General features: G+C 45.0%; 1 protein-coding gene, 1 non-coding gene and 1 pseudogene across 6 annotated transcripts in view; 1 reads left to right on the forward strand and 2 right to left on the reverse strand.

Moving 5' to 3' along the window:
- The window catches only part of POLN (DNA polymerase nu), a 171,184-nt gene that overhangs the window by 106,525 nt on the left and 49,622 nt on the right, over positions 1-15,037 (forward strand). For all 5 annotated transcript variants that reach the window (XM_066278668.1, XM_066278669.1, XM_066278671.1 and 2 more), the window contains one exon: positions 13,758-13,815. In XM_066278668.1, coding sequence (XP_066134765.1) covers positions 13,758-13,815 — 58 coding nt within the window. The remainder of the gene's footprint in view (positions 1-13,757; positions 13,816-15,037) is intronic.
- Positions 3,818-4,352, reverse strand: LOC136337956 (histone deacetylase complex subunit SAP18 pseudogene; annotated as a pseudogene).
- LOC136307088 (U6 spliceosomal RNA) lies at positions 12,690-12,796 on the reverse strand. Its single transcript, XR_010725780.1, has one exon. It is a non-coding gene; the product is annotated as a U6 spliceosomal RNA (small nuclear RNA).

Genomic DNA, 15,037 nt, shown 5'->3' on the forward strand with positions numbered 1-15,037 from the left:
CCTCCTTCACTCCTCTCCAGTGGGGATAAACTTCTCACTCCATGTAGCTTTCAGGAATGTAGGAGGAAGCACCTTCCACCGTGGCCCTCAGCAGGCATCTTCTTGTCGATCTGTTGGAATAGCTACAGGCTACCCTTGAACTAGTCGCTGTGGCTAGAAGATGGACTCTGTTGGCTGGCTTAAAGGTGGACTCTTACTGAATATATAAGGATTATTTTCTAAAAAAAAAGAAAAGAAAAAGAACCTGGCCAGGTGGTGGCACAGTGGATAGAGCATTGACCTAGTGTAAAGCCAGTAGCCACCCCCACCAACATAGCTGCCTGGCCCATGCTGGTTCACATTTGATTCGGACAGACAGTAATGAAACAACGGAGCCAAGAACTGGTAGGCCATTGGCTTTAATCCTAGCTTGCACCCGGCAGGCAAGAAATACACACAGTGGGAAAACACTTTCCTTTCCATTCAGGGCTCCCAAAGCCACTGACTTATCTGAGTTTCCTAGAATCAAAGCTTTGTACCTCAGCAGCCTTATTCACCTCTGTTCCCCATCTCCTTCTCCCTGCACAAACTCTGCACTAACTGGCTTCTCCTTCAGCACTCCGCCATCTTGGCTGCTTCTCTTCTCCTCAACATGGCCTTTCACTGCTCTCCCCTCTAATGCTAATCTCAGGAACCGAGAGAGAGCAGCTCCTGGTCTGCTTATAGCAGGGGTCCCCAAACTTTTTACACAGGGGGCCAGTTCACTGTCCCTCAGACTGTTGGAGGGCCGGACTATAAAAAAAACTATGAATAAATCCCTATGCACACTGCACATATCTTATTTTAAAGTAAAAAAACAAAATGGGAACAAATACAATATTTAAAATAAAGAACAAGTAAATTTAAATCAACAAACTGACCAATATTTCAATGGGAACTATGCTCCTCTCACTGACCACCAATGAAAAAGGAAAGAAGTGCTCCTTCTGGAAGTGCGGCGGGGGCTGGATAAATGGCCTCAGGGGGCCGCATGTGGCCCGCGGGCCGTAGTTTGGGGACCCCTGGCTTATAGTGTAGAAATCAAAACATTTAATCCAATATACAAACAAGGAAGTCTCTGATACAAAGTCACTTAGGGTGGGAAAAGCTTAGTCTTAAAACTAAGCCTTAGGGTATAATGACCCTACCTGCTTACAGCCTGTCCCCCACACCCAATGCAAACTATAAGCGAGCAAATCTATATATCATATTTACAAACTTATTTGACCAACACCTAGGATGCTGAGGACCCAGGTTCAAGGCCCCACAGTCACTGGCTTGAGCACGGGCTTATCAGTCTGAGTGTGGGGTCACCGGCTTGAGTATGGTCTCATAGATATGACCACATGGTTGCTGGCTTGAGCCAAGGTCGCTGGTTTGAGCAAGGGGTCACCACCAGCTCAGCTGGAGTCCCACAGTCAAGGCCTGTATGAGAAAGCAATCAGTGAACAACTAAGGTGCCGCAACTATGAGTTGATGCTTCTTTTATCTCTCTCTTCCTGTCTGTCTTCATTTAAAAATAAATAAATAAAATAAAAGAGAACGCTGCATGGCCTAGAACAGCCAGCAACCTCCACAGTGGTAAGATTATGGCGTTTTTCCCCTTGATATCAGCAGAAATAAAAGTTATAAACTTTAAACCTACTACATGAAATATTTAATTTAACCACTATCCCTTTGGGTTTTTTTTTCTTTTTCTTCTTTTCCAAATGAGAGGTGGAGAGATAGACAGACTCTCATATGAGCCCCAAACAGATCCACCCAGTGACCCTGTCTGAGGTGATGCTCTGCCCATCTTGGGCCAATGCTCGCAACCAAGCTATTTTTAGCGCTTGAGGCAGAGGCTCCCCTGAGCCATCCTCGGTGCCTGGGGTCAGTGTGCTCAAACCAATTGAGCCATGGCTGAAGGGGGGGAAGAGTGAGAAAAAGAGAAAAGGAGGAGGGTGAAGGGTGGAGAAGCTAATGGGTACTTCTCCTGTGTGCCCTGATTGGGATTCGAACTCAGGACATCCACACGCTGGGCCTACGCTCTACCACTGAGCCAGCCAGCCAGGAACTAACCACTATCTCTTTGAATGCAATAAAAAGCTAAAAGTTTATTTCTTATATTTTTACTTCTAACAGGAAATCTTCCATCCTATCTTCCAGCATGCCAGCCATTCCTAAGTTGTTATTTGGTAAAGAGTCTTAAGAAATTTATCTTGGGTTACAGGCGGCACCACCCAATGAAGAGGCATGGCTTTTCCTGATACAATAGTTAAGCCCTATTTTTATTAGTTCCTAAAATGTTACCAGTAGCTAATTTGAAATAATTCCAGTGAAGGTCTTTACATTGTTGGCATGTGATTTTTTCTGCTTTGCTGATGAATATCCTCCTGCATGATATCATTTAAATCTATCAAAATACTTATTAGAAGGCTTTTATAAATCATACAATTATTGCTAAATCTGTACCACTAATTGAAACCCCCATGAGACTTTTTTTTTATCTTTATATTTTCAGTGATTTAATACTTCCTTATTTCTATCTAGAGTCAAGTGAGCAGCCCCTCCTTCTCCATGACCACCTCCCACTGGGAGTGGACCATTCCGGCACTTTCCGTGTATCTCCTAAATTATTGGGGCATCCCCAGCGAGAGTATGCTAAGAGGACGTACCACTGTGTGCAGTGCAGGCTGCTGCTTTTCATTCCATGTCATCTTGTGAAGTGCTGCTTGTGACCTGCTAAGGAATCGTGGTTGCTGCTTGACCAACCAGCAGGCCAGAGAGGCACCCGAGGGAAGAGCCGGGTCTCCGGGGTCACGCCCCAGGACACGGCCATTGATCTTGGCCTTCCCTGGCTCCTCCTAGGTTTTCCCCCTCCAGCCCGTCCACCGCCCCCTATCCAGAGCCCAGAAAGCCACTCGGATACCAGCCCACTCCTGTAACCCCTTCTTAGCGCCATTGGCCGGAGCTCTCAGAGGAGTCTGGGCTCCTCACTGGGTGCCCAGGCTCAGGGGGTCCGACCCCTTCTTCCTCCTTCAGCCCCACTTCCTGCCACTGCCTATTCAGTCATTTGTTCATTCAACAGACACCCCTGAGCACTTCCTGTGTGCCTGGCTGTTCAAGGTGCTCATGCAGAAGGAAGGGATCAAAACCTCTGCCCTGATGGAGGTGGAGGTGGAGGTGTGGGAGCCACAAGACAGACAACAACAGACTAAATACGTCATGATATGGAGGGTGATAAAATGTGGACAACAGAGTAGGGCCCCATGGACTGATGCAGGAGGTACCGCTGCATCAAACAAAAGCTTTAAGACAGCAAGGGAATAGGCCCCATGGATGTAGGGGGAGGAACATTCCAGGAGAGGTTGACCCCATGCATGCCAGGGCCATCTGAGGAGCCACTCACGTGATCACAGCACCACACACACACGCATGTGCACACACGTGCACACACACACACACTGCCCTTGGGGCTCAGGTCAGGTCAGGTGCGTCGGGAACTGCCATCCTGGGGAATGTCCATGTGGCCCTTCCTCTGTTCTTTGCACCAGCTGTTCTTTGTATGTTTTTTTTTTTTTTCAGATTGCACACGTATATTTAACAGCAGTTTTACACAGGATGCTAAGAGCACTTCATATTTTACAGAATGACTTGAAACACTGGCTTTCTGTTAATATTCATACCACAGCACAACCAAACCTAACTCCTAAATAAAAGTATTAAAATTTGTTTAGTTTAAAGGCTTAATGGCAATAACAAGGGGAGGAAAAAGCATAAATTTGTTTTATGTAACTGAATGAAAAATAAACTCATGAAATAGTCAATAAAATTTAATATGGCCTCATGCGCCCTGAAGAAGGTGGTGCCCGATTCGGAGGGGTGATGGCTATGTCCAGATAATCTCCTATCTGAAACTTCTGTGACTGCAGGGTCATGGAATCATCAGTGCCCTTCCTCCCGGACATGGTGCTGCCAATCTCCTTGACGTGATAGCCAGGTCTTTTAATATCCGTAAAAACAATTGCAAAATTAAAGTGTGTGCCTTTCTTTCTAGCTTCTGGGTAGACTTCTTTTACTAAACTAGTCAGTTCTTTCAAGGTTGCATCCATCCAGGTGTAGATCTGCAGTTCGCTGGACGGCACGTTCCCCCGGGAGTACTCGTCCATGCGGTGATGGCGCCCGTTGTTGTTGGTGAAGACGCGCAGCAGCAGCGGGCACGTCTTTTCCCGGTCGATTGGTTTCTCTGGCTCCTTCTTAATTTCCTCCTGGGTGACGCGAGACTCCACAGCCATCTTTCTCCACTAGTCCACTGGTGTGCGAGACCCTCGCTATAACCTCCAACCCCAGCAGCGAGCGAGTGAACCTCTTTGTATAGTTTTGTTGCCATGGTTTTTACTCCTTTTCTTTTCCCTTGTATTAAGAAAAATGATCTCTGGCCCTGGCCGGTTGGCTCAGTGGTAGAGCATCGGCCTGGCATGCAGAAGTCCCGGGTTCGGTTCCCGGCCAGGGCACACAGGAGAAGCACCCATCTGCTTCTCCACCCCTCCCCCTCTCCTTCCTCTCTGTCTCTCTCTTCCCCTCCCACAGCCAAGGCTCCATTGGAGCAAAGATGGCCCGGGCGCTGGGGATGGCTCCTTGGCCTCTGCCCCAGGCGCTAGAGTGGCTCTGGTCAAGGCAGAGCGCTGCCCCGGAGGGGCAGAGCATTGCCCCCTGGTGGGCAGAGCGTCGCCCCATGGTGGGCGCGCCGGGTGGATCCCGGTCGGGCGCATGCGGGAGTCTGTCTGACTGTCTCTCCCTGTTTCCAGCTTCAGAAAAATACAAAAAGAAAAAGAAAAAGAAAAATGATTTCAGGAAACATCCAGCACTGTTGGACAGAACTTCAGAGGCAGAAGAACCCTTGTTTTAGGCAGACCTGAGTTCAAATCCCTACCCAGTTCTTAGCAGTGGGACTCTAGCAAGTTATTTAACCTCTGGAAACCTCAATTTTCTCATCCACAAATTGATAGGTTATTATGAAACATTTCTTTTTCATTTTACTTTTCCACTATTTGTTGATTGTGCCTGTGTGCTAAGAAGAGACATTGGTATTGAGGACAGGGGTGATGCCACAAGCATGGCTGGCTGTCAGGAGCCTGCCTCCTGCTGGAGTGTGGTCAGTTCATTTGTCTCCATACCCCAACAAGGGCATCTCCAGTGGCCTCGGAAGATGCTGCTTTGTCTTAGGGGCAGATCAGGACAAAGGGGAGCCAGGGTGCCTTGAGACCAGCTGTGACCCTTGTGATCGCCACTGCCATTTACTTCCATTCCGGAGGTCCCGCGGACGTACCGGTAATGACAGGGTGCTGTATGCATTTCTGCCACCTCTTTGGAAATCTGGCCACATGGAGAGTGACTGACCAGTGGGCTGACAAGACTGCGCAGGACCACACAGTGCTGGAGCAGGGGAGGTTAACAGCGTACTCCTGCAGTCCAAACTCTGCCCGGGTGATGTGGTCACTTCCAACTGCTGAGTTTTAACAAGAGCCAGACGGTAGACTTCGAACATCATCTTGGCACCCTGTCTCTTGCCAAATGTGAAATAAAGGCTATTCACATCGGCTTGTTCTACATTGACTCCCTCCCTTTTTTAAAATTTTATTTATTTATTTATTTATTTTACAGAGAGTCAGAGAGAGGGATAGATAGGGACAGACAGACAGGAACAGAGAGAGATGAGAAGCATCATTAGTTTTTTGTTGCGACACCTTAGTTGTTCATTGATTGCTTTCTCATATGTGCCTTGACCATGGGGCTATAGCAGATCGAGTAACCCCTTGCTCGAGCCAGTGACCTTGGGTCCAAGCTGGTGAGCCTTGCTCAAACCAGATGAGCCCGCGCTCAAGCTGGTGACCTTGGGGTCTTGAACCTGAGTCCTCGGCATCCCAGTTCGACACTCTATCCACTGCGCCACCACCTGGTCAGGCTCCCTCCCTTTTTTTAACCACTCCAAAACCCACCATGAGAACAATTTTCATTACTCGTGCCTTCTTTCTCATGCCTGGTGACCCAGCACCAAACATGGTGCTTACCAGGTGCTTTGAGCGGGGAGCTTGAGTTATAGTCTGCTCTGACCCTGATTTGACATGCTCTTGGACAGAAAGCACATCTGTTTTCTACAGCTGTAAACACTGAAGCTTCTCAAAGTGAGTAAGTACTCTTGATTAGGTTGAGAAAATTCCCTTCTAATTTTCTAGTTAGCTGACATACTTTAGTATGAATGAGCATTAGATTTCTGTCAAATGCTTTCCGTGTTCTATGTGATGATGACGATGTGTTTTCTGTCATTTATTCTACTAATCTTATGATTACATTAATTATTTTGGGATTTTTAAGCCAACTTTGCATTCCTGAGATAAATCCTGCTTAGTCATGGTATATCATCCTCTTTATATGTTGCTAGATTCTGTTTGCCACTACTTTGCCGAGGATTTTTTTGTTTCTGGAGGATGCTGTATTTGCTGTCTGGCTTTGGGACCGGGGTCGTATTGACCTCATAGGCTGAGCAAGCAGTTCCTCACTATGTCAGTCTGGATTGCTGAGTTCTTTTAAGAGGCTTTATATATTTTGAAGCCAATGTGATTTGTAAAAAGTTTCTTTTGGTATGAGGCTTGCTTTTCATCCACTTAACAGTGTCATTCACAAACCAAAAGTTTTTCAAAGTTGGATGGAGCCAGATTTTTTTCTTTCTTTTTTTTTTTTTTTTCATTTTTCCGAAGCTGGAAACGGGGAGGCAGTCAGTCAGACTCCCGCATGCACCCGACCAGGATCCACCCGGCGTGCCCACCAGGGGGCGATGCTCTGCCCCTCTGGGGCATCGCTCTGTTGCATCCAGAGCCATTCTAGTGCCTGAGGCAGAGGCCACAGAGCCATCCTCAGTGCCCGGGCCATCTCTGCTCCAATGGAGCCTTGGCTGCGGGAGGGGAAGAGAGAGACAGAGAGGAAGGAGAGGGGGAGGGGTGGAGAAGCAGATGGGCGCTTCTCCTGTGTGCCCTGGCTGGGAATCGAACCCGGGACTCCTGCACGCCAGGCCGACGCTCTATCGCTGAGCCAACCGGCCAGAGATTTTTTTCTTTTATGGATTGTTTCAATTGCTCTATTATGGGTTTCAGTTGTTTTATTTATGGATCATGCTTTTGGTGTGTATCTAAGAACTCTTTGTCTAACCCAAGATCACAAAGATTTCCTGTTTTCTCCTAAGAGTTTTAGAGTTTTACATTTTACATATGGATCTATGATCCATAAGTTCTATATCACCTTGTAGATAGCTATGAGGAACTTGGCTGGAATTTTGACTGAGATTGTTTGAATTTATAGATTAATTTGGGGGTCACTGGCATATTAATATTGAGTATTCTAATACATGAATCTGGTATAGCTTCCCATTTATAGGGCTTCTTTGAATTCTTTCATCAGTATTATAGTTTTCTGCATACAGATTTTTTTTTTTTTTCTGAATTTGGAAACGGGAGGCGGTCAGACAGACTCCCGCACGCCGACCGGGATCCACCCGGCATGCCCACCAGGGGGCGTCACTCTGCCGCAACCAGAGCCATTCTAGCGCCTGAGGCAGAGGCCACAGAGCCATCCTCAGTGCCCGGGCCAGCTTTGCTCCAATGGAGCCTTGGCTGTGGGAGGGAAAGAGATAGACAGAGAGGAAGGAGAGGGGGGGGGCTGGAGAAGCAGATGGGTGCTTCCCCTGTGTGCCCTGGCCGGGAATCGAACCCGGGACTCCCGCACACCAGGCCGATGTTCTACCACTGAGCCAACCGGCCAGGGCCCAGATTTTTAAATTTTTTATTGCACCCTCGCTGGTTGACTGAGTGATAGAGCGTCAGCCCATCATATAGACGTCCCAGGTTCGATTCCTGGTTAAGGCACACAGCAGGAGCAACCATCTGCTTCTCTACCCTTCCTTTTCTCCCTTCTCTCTTTCTTTCTTCACCTCCTGCAGCCATGGTTCAGTTGGAGCAAGTTGGCTCTGGGCACTGAGAGGGTCTCCATGGCCTCGTCTTGGGCGCTAAAATAACTCAGTTGCCAAGCAATGGAGCAACGACCCCAGATGGGCAGAGCATCACTCCATAGGCGGCTTGCTAGGTGGATCCCGGTTGGGGCGCATGCAGATTGTCACTATGCCTCCCTGCTTCTCATTTAAGAAAAAAAAATTTTACTGAATTTATTGGGTCCACATTGGTTAATAAAATTATACAGGTTTCAGTGAATAGCGATCATTTTATTTCTTCTTTTTTACGGTATGCTTTTGTTTCTTGCCTTATTGTGTTGGCTAGGACTTGCTGTATTGTGTTGAATAGAAATGTCTGGAGTAGACACTCTGACCCCAATTTCGATCACACCATTAAGGATGGTGTGAGCTTAGGTTTTGTCACAGACTCTATCCTGCTTGAGGGTTCTCCTCAGTTTTTATCATGAAAGGACTTTTTATCTTGTCAAATGCTTTTTCTGCATCTATTGAGATGACCATGTGAATTTCCTTCTTTAATCTGTTAAGATGGTGAACAACACTGACAAACTGTCAAATGTTAAACCAGCCATGACTGGGATTTGTGAGGTTAATTCCCCTTGGTCATAACGGATTATGTTTTTGTTTGGTTTTTTAAGATTTTCTTTATTGATTTTAGAGAGAGGAGAGAAAGAGAGAGGAGTGGTGATAGTAGTACAGGGAGCATCTGCTTCTCCTATGTGCCTTGACCGGCAAGCTCTGGGTCTCAAACTGCAACCTCAGCATTCTAGGTCGATGCTCCATCCACTGCACCACCGCAGGTCAAGCATGATGGATTGTTCTTTTTTTTTTTTTTTTACAGAGACAGAGTCAGAGAGAGAGATAGACAGGGACAGATAGGAACGAAGAGATGAGAAGCATCAACTATTAGTTTTTCGTTGCACATTGCAGCACCTTAGTTGTTCATTGATTGCTTTCTCATATGTGCCTTGACCATGGGCCTTCAGCAGACCGAGTAACCCCTTGCTCGAGCCAGTGACCTTGGGTCCAAGCTGGTGAGCTTTTGCTCGAACCAGATGAGCCCACACTCAAACTGGCCACCTCGAGGTCTTGAACCTGGGTCCTCAGCATCCCAGTCCGATGCTCTCTCCACTGCGCCACAGCCTGGTCAGGCAATAGAGGTGGTCTTTTATTTTTATTTTTTTGTGACAGAGACAGAGGGACAAACAGGGACAGACAGACAGGAAGGGAGAGAGATGAAAAGCATCAATTCTTTGTTGCAGCACCTTAGTTCTTCATTGATAGCTTTCTCATATGTGCCTTGACCAGGGGGCTAAAGTAGACTGAATGACCCCTTGCTCAAGCCAGCAACCTTGGGCTCAAACTGGTGAGCCTTGCTCAAACCAGATGAGCCTGTGCTCAAGCTGGCAAGCTTGGGGTTTCGAACCTGGGTCCTCTGCATCCCAGTCCGACGCTCTATCCACTGCGTCACCGCCTGGTCAGGCATAATGCATTGTTCTTATTGTTGGATTTGATCTGCTAATATGTTTACTGTTTTTGTTTGTTTGTTTGTTTTTTGTATTTTTCTGAAGTTGGAAACGGGAGGCAGTCAGACAGACTCCCGCATGCGCCCGACTGGGATCCACCTGGCACGCCCACCAGGGGGCGATGCTCTGCCCATCTGGGGCGTCGCTCTATTGCAGCCAGAGCTATTCTTGTGCCTGAGGGAGAGGCCACGGAGACATCCTCAATGCCCAGGCCAACTTTGCTCCAATGGAGCCTTGGCTACGGGAGGGGAAGAGAGAGACAGAGAGGAAGGAGAGGGGGAGGAGTGGAGAAGCAGATGGGCACTTCTCCTGTGTGTCGTGGCCGGGAATCGAACCTGGGACTCCTGCACTCCAGGCCAATGCTCTACCACTGAGCCAACCAACTAGGGCCTGTTTTTTTCTTCTTAAATGATATTTATTCTTACTAGTAATAGAATACTGAACTTTTTGTTTTATTTTTCGCTTTTTTTATTTTCTAGAGAGGGGGATAAGGGATGAGAGAGAAATGAAAAGTATCAACTAAGAGTTGCATCACTTTAGTTGTTTATTGATTGCTTCTTGTACATGCCTTGAGGGATGGTGCTCAAGTCGAGCCAGTGACTTCTTGCTCAAGCCAGCAACCTTGGACTCAAGCCAGTGACCTTGGGCACAAGCCAGCAAGCTTTGGACTTATGCCAGTATCCTTGGGATCATGTCGATGACCCAACACTCAAACTGGCAAGCCCATGCTCAAGCCAATGAGCCCATGCTCTAGCTGGTGACCTCGGGGTTTTGAATTGGGCCCTCAGTGTCCTGGGCTGACACTTAATCCACTGTGCCACTGCCAGTCAGGTTGATTTGGTAATATTTTGTTTAGGATTTTTTTGTGTCTGTATCCCTGAGGAATATTGTTCTGTAGTTTTTTATTTTTTCTTGAAATGTTTTTGTCTGGTTTTGTTATTAGGATCTTACTGATATCATAAAATGAGTTAGAAAGAATCTCCTCCTTTTATTTTCTGGTAGAAAATACATAGAATTGGTATTACTTATTCCTTAAATATTTGGTAGAATTCACCATTAAAACTATCTGGGCTGGGAGTTTTGTTTTGTTTTTATTGTGGGAAGGTTTTTTTTTTTCTTTTTTTTTTTTTTTACAGAGACAGAGAGTCAGAAAGAGGTATAGACAGACAGGAACGGAGAAATGAGAAGCATCAATCATTAGTTTTTCGTTGCGCATTGCGACACCTTAGTTGTTCATTGATTGCTTTCTCATATGTGCCTTGACTGCGGGCCTTCAGTAGACCGAGTAACCCCTAGCTCGCGCCAACAACCTTGGGTCCAAACTGGTGAGCTTTTGCTCAAACCAGATGAGCCCGCGCTCAAGCTGGCAACCTTGGGGTCTCGAACCTGGGTCCTCAGCATCCCAGTCCGATGCTCTATCCACTGTGCCACTGCCTGGTCAGGCTGTGGGAAGGTTTTTAACTACAAAGTCACTTTTCTGTAATAGATGTAGGTTATTCTGATTGTCTAGTTCTTCTTGAGTGGATTGTAGCTTGTGTCTTTCAAGGAATTGGCCACCTTCATCTAAGTTGTTGAATTTATGGGTATATCATGGCTCATAGTGTGTCTGTGTGATATATAGTGATATCTCTTTTATTCTTGAAATCAATCATTTTACTTTACTTTTTTTCTTGAACAGTTTGGGTAGAGGTTTATCAATTTGCTCCATTGAGCCATGGCTTTAGAAGGGGCAGAGAAAGAGAGAGAGAGAGAGAGAGAGAGAGAGAGAGAAGTGAGAGGGGGAAGGCTGGAGAAGCAGATGGGTACTTCTCCTGTGTGTCCTGACTGGGAATCAAACCTGGGACCTCCACACGTTGAGCCAATGCTCTACCACTGAGCTAACCGGCTAGGGCTGTTTTTAATTTCATTGATTTTAGCTATTTATTAATTTTCTGTTACTTGCATTGATTTGGTTTTTTGGTTGTGTTTTTTTGTTTTGTTTTTAGTTTCTCAAAGTAGAAATGTAGATTGTTGATTTGAGACCTTTCTTCTTTCCAATATAAATATTTAATGCTAAAAGTGTCCAGCTTTAGCTACGTCGCATGTACTTTAATACTGTGCTTTCTTTTGCATTGGATTCAGTGCGTTTTCCAAGTTTCCTTGAGACTTTTACTTTGACTCCTCGCTTAGGAAGTATGTTGTTTAGTGTGCAGATATTTGGCAATTTTCTAGATGTCTTCCTGTTACTAATTTGTAGTTTAATTCCATCATAGCCAGAGAGCATACTATAAATGCTTTCGATTGTTTTAGATGTCTAGGGCTTATTTTATAACCTATGATATGGTCTATCTTGAACAGTGTTCCTTGTTTACTTGGAAAGAAGGTGTATTCTGCCATCTTATAGTGTTCTCTAAGTTGCAGTTAGGTCAAGCTGGTTGATAGTGTTGCGCAGGTCTCCTGTGTCCTTGCTGATTTTATCTCTTCATTGGCACAGATTGCTGACATGGAGTGTTGAAGTCTCTAAGTGTAATTGTGGATTTGTCCCTTTTGTGTTACAGTTCTATCCATTCTTCCTTTGTGTATTTTTAAGTGCTATTGTTAGATGTCTACACATTTAGAATTATTACATTTTCTTTGTGAATTTATCTTTTTATTGTTGCATAATATTCTCTTTAGACATGGTGAGTTTCCTTCTTCTGAATTCAACTTTGTGTTATGTTAATATAGCCACTCCAAATTTCTTTTTTTTTTTATAATCTGTTTTGTTTATTTGAAAGAGAGAGAGAAGGACAGATAGATGGGAAGGGGGGAGAGATGAGAAGTATCAATTCTTCGTTGTAGCACCTTAGTTGTTCATTGATTGCTTTCTCATATGTGCTTTAACTGGTGGGGCTACAGCCGAGCCAGTGACCCCTTGCTCAAGTCAGCATTCTTGGGCTCAAGCCAGCAATGATGAGGTCATGTCTATGATTCCACACTCAAGCCAGTGACCCTGTGCTCAAGCTGCTGAGCTCACGCTCAGGCCAGCAACCTCAGGATATTAAACCTGGGTCCTCTGCGTCCCAATCCAATGCTCTATCCACTGTGCCATCGCCTGGTCAGGCCAAATTTCTTTTAATCAGTGTTTTTTGTTTGCTTGTTTGTTGTTATTGTTGTTGTTTTTATAAAAAGAAAATCTCTACACGAATTTGTGTGTCATCCTTGTGCAGGGGCCATGATAATCTTCTCTGTATCGTTCCAATTTTAGTATATGTGCTGCCGAAGCGAGCACTGTTCATTTGTTTTTTAAGATTTTTATTTTACAGAGACAGAGAGAGAGTCAAAGAGAGGGATAGATAGGGACAGACAAAAAACGGAGAGAGATGAGAAGCATCAATCATCAGTTTTTTGTTGCGACACCTTAGTTCATTAATTGCTTTCTCATATATGCCTTGACTGCGGGCCTTCAGCAGACCGAGTAACTCCTTGCTCAAGCCAGCGACCTTGGGTCCAAGCTGGTGAACTTTGCTCAAACCAGATGAGTAAGTGCTCAAGCTGGTGACCTCGGGGTCTCGAACCTGGGTCCTCCACATCCTAGTCTGACGCTCTATCCACTGCGCTACCACCTGGTCAGGCCAAATTTCTTTTAATTAGTGTTTACATGGCATATCTTTTTTTATTAATTTACTTTTAATCTATCTAGATCTAATCTATCTTTTAGACAACATATAGTTGTACATATAGTTGTGCAGTCTAACAAAGTTTGTCTTTTAATTTGTGTTTAAAGGATTTAAATTTAGTGTAATTAGTGATATGGTTGGATTTGGGTTCTATCATTTTATTTTTTCTTTTCCCTTCTGTTTTTTGCTCTTCTGTTCCCTCTGTCCTGCCTTCATTTGAATTACTGAATAATTTGTAGAATTCCATTTCAACTTATATATTAGATTTTTGCTGAATTTCTTTGTATAATATAGTGATTGCTATACTAATTACATATCAATCTCAATATATTTTTAAAAGCTTTTATTTATTGATTTTTAGAGAGGAGAGAGAGAGAGAAAGGGGGGAGGAACAGGAAGTATCAACTTATAATTGTATTAAGTGTTAATATGGTTATGCATGATACATTTGGCATTGTCTATTTTGTTAATGTTTAATAAAATGTGACACATTTCAAATACCCTTAAATGTACAAATTAATTTAAAAGTAAACATTTCAGCTAAAACTAAAACTATTCTCTTATTATTAACAGAATATCCAAGGTATCTCCAAGCACCCAATTCAAGTTACTAAACCTCAGAATTATAAAGGTAAAGCATTTCTTTCCACTTTGATAAAGTCTTGGGTAGGGTTTTTTGTTTGTTTGTTTGTTTGTTTTTTGTGAGAAGAGGGGAGGAAGAGATAGGTTTCCACATGTGCCCCAACCAGGATCCACCTGGCAAGCTGACTAGGCGGTGATGCTCTGCCTATCTGGGGCCCTTGCTCCATTGCAACCAGAGCCATTTTTTAACAACTGAGGCAGATTCCATGGAGCCATCCTCAGCACCCAAAGCCAGCTCACTCTAATCGAGCCATGGCTGCAGGAGGATAGGAGAAGAGAGAAAGAGAGAGAAGCAAGAGGGGGAGGGGTGGAGAAACAGATGGGCACTTCTCCTGTGTGCCCTGACCGGGAATTGAACCCGGGACTTCCACACTGACACTCTACCACTGAGCCAACTGGCCAGGGCTAGCATTTTTTTTTTTACATACCTACAAATGCTTTTCTATTGCTTTCCAGAGGTTCTCCTCTGTGTTTGCATGGCCAGTACTTAAATACACATTGAGAAATAAAACATAGCCAAAGTGACATGGCACCTTCCAACTGGCCCTTTGCAAGTTAAAGTAGGTGATAATTATACAGAGGAAGCAGCTCCCCTCCTACAGCTCTCCCCTGCCAACCTCCCAATAAAGGAACAACAACTGTAGAAGGAGCTTTTATTAAAGTCTGAAAAGTGCTGGAAATGTTTGTAAATGTGTGGTAACACACTTCTTTCTCTGAAGCTGCCTCTCTGTCATACTGATGGTCACATTTCTAAAAAAAGAAAAAGGTCAAATCTCAACCATGTAGGTTCTGTGGCCCATTCCCAAAAACCCTGTACCATGGTGCTATCCTACCCACCACTTTACTTTGGGAGCTGCTACCAAGATGGTCAGGGCACAGCAATGAAGAGCAATGTGCTGCTCCTTTTAAAATACATATACTTGGCCTGACCTGTGGTGGCGCAGTGGATAAAGCGTTGACCTGGAAATGCTGAGGTCGCCAGTTCAAAACCCTGGGCTTGCCTGGTCAAGGCACATATGGGAGTTGATGCTTCCAGCTCCTACCCCCCCCTCTCTCTGTCTCTCCCTCTCCTCTCTAAAATGAATAAATAAAATTAAAAAATAAAATAAAATACATATACTTGGGAGTGGCCAGTTGGCTCAGTGCTAGAATGTCGGCCAGGCCTGTGGATGTCCCGGGTTTGGTTACCAGTCAGAGCACAGAGGAGAAAC

Source organism: Saccopteryx bilineata, chromosome 5 (assembly GCF_036850765.1).
Source record: "Saccopteryx bilineata isolate mSacBil1 chromosome 5, mSacBil1_pri_phased_curated, whole genome shotgun sequence".
NCBI classification, from domain to species: Eukaryota; Metazoa; Chordata; class Mammalia; order Chiroptera; family Emballonuridae; genus Saccopteryx; species Saccopteryx bilineata.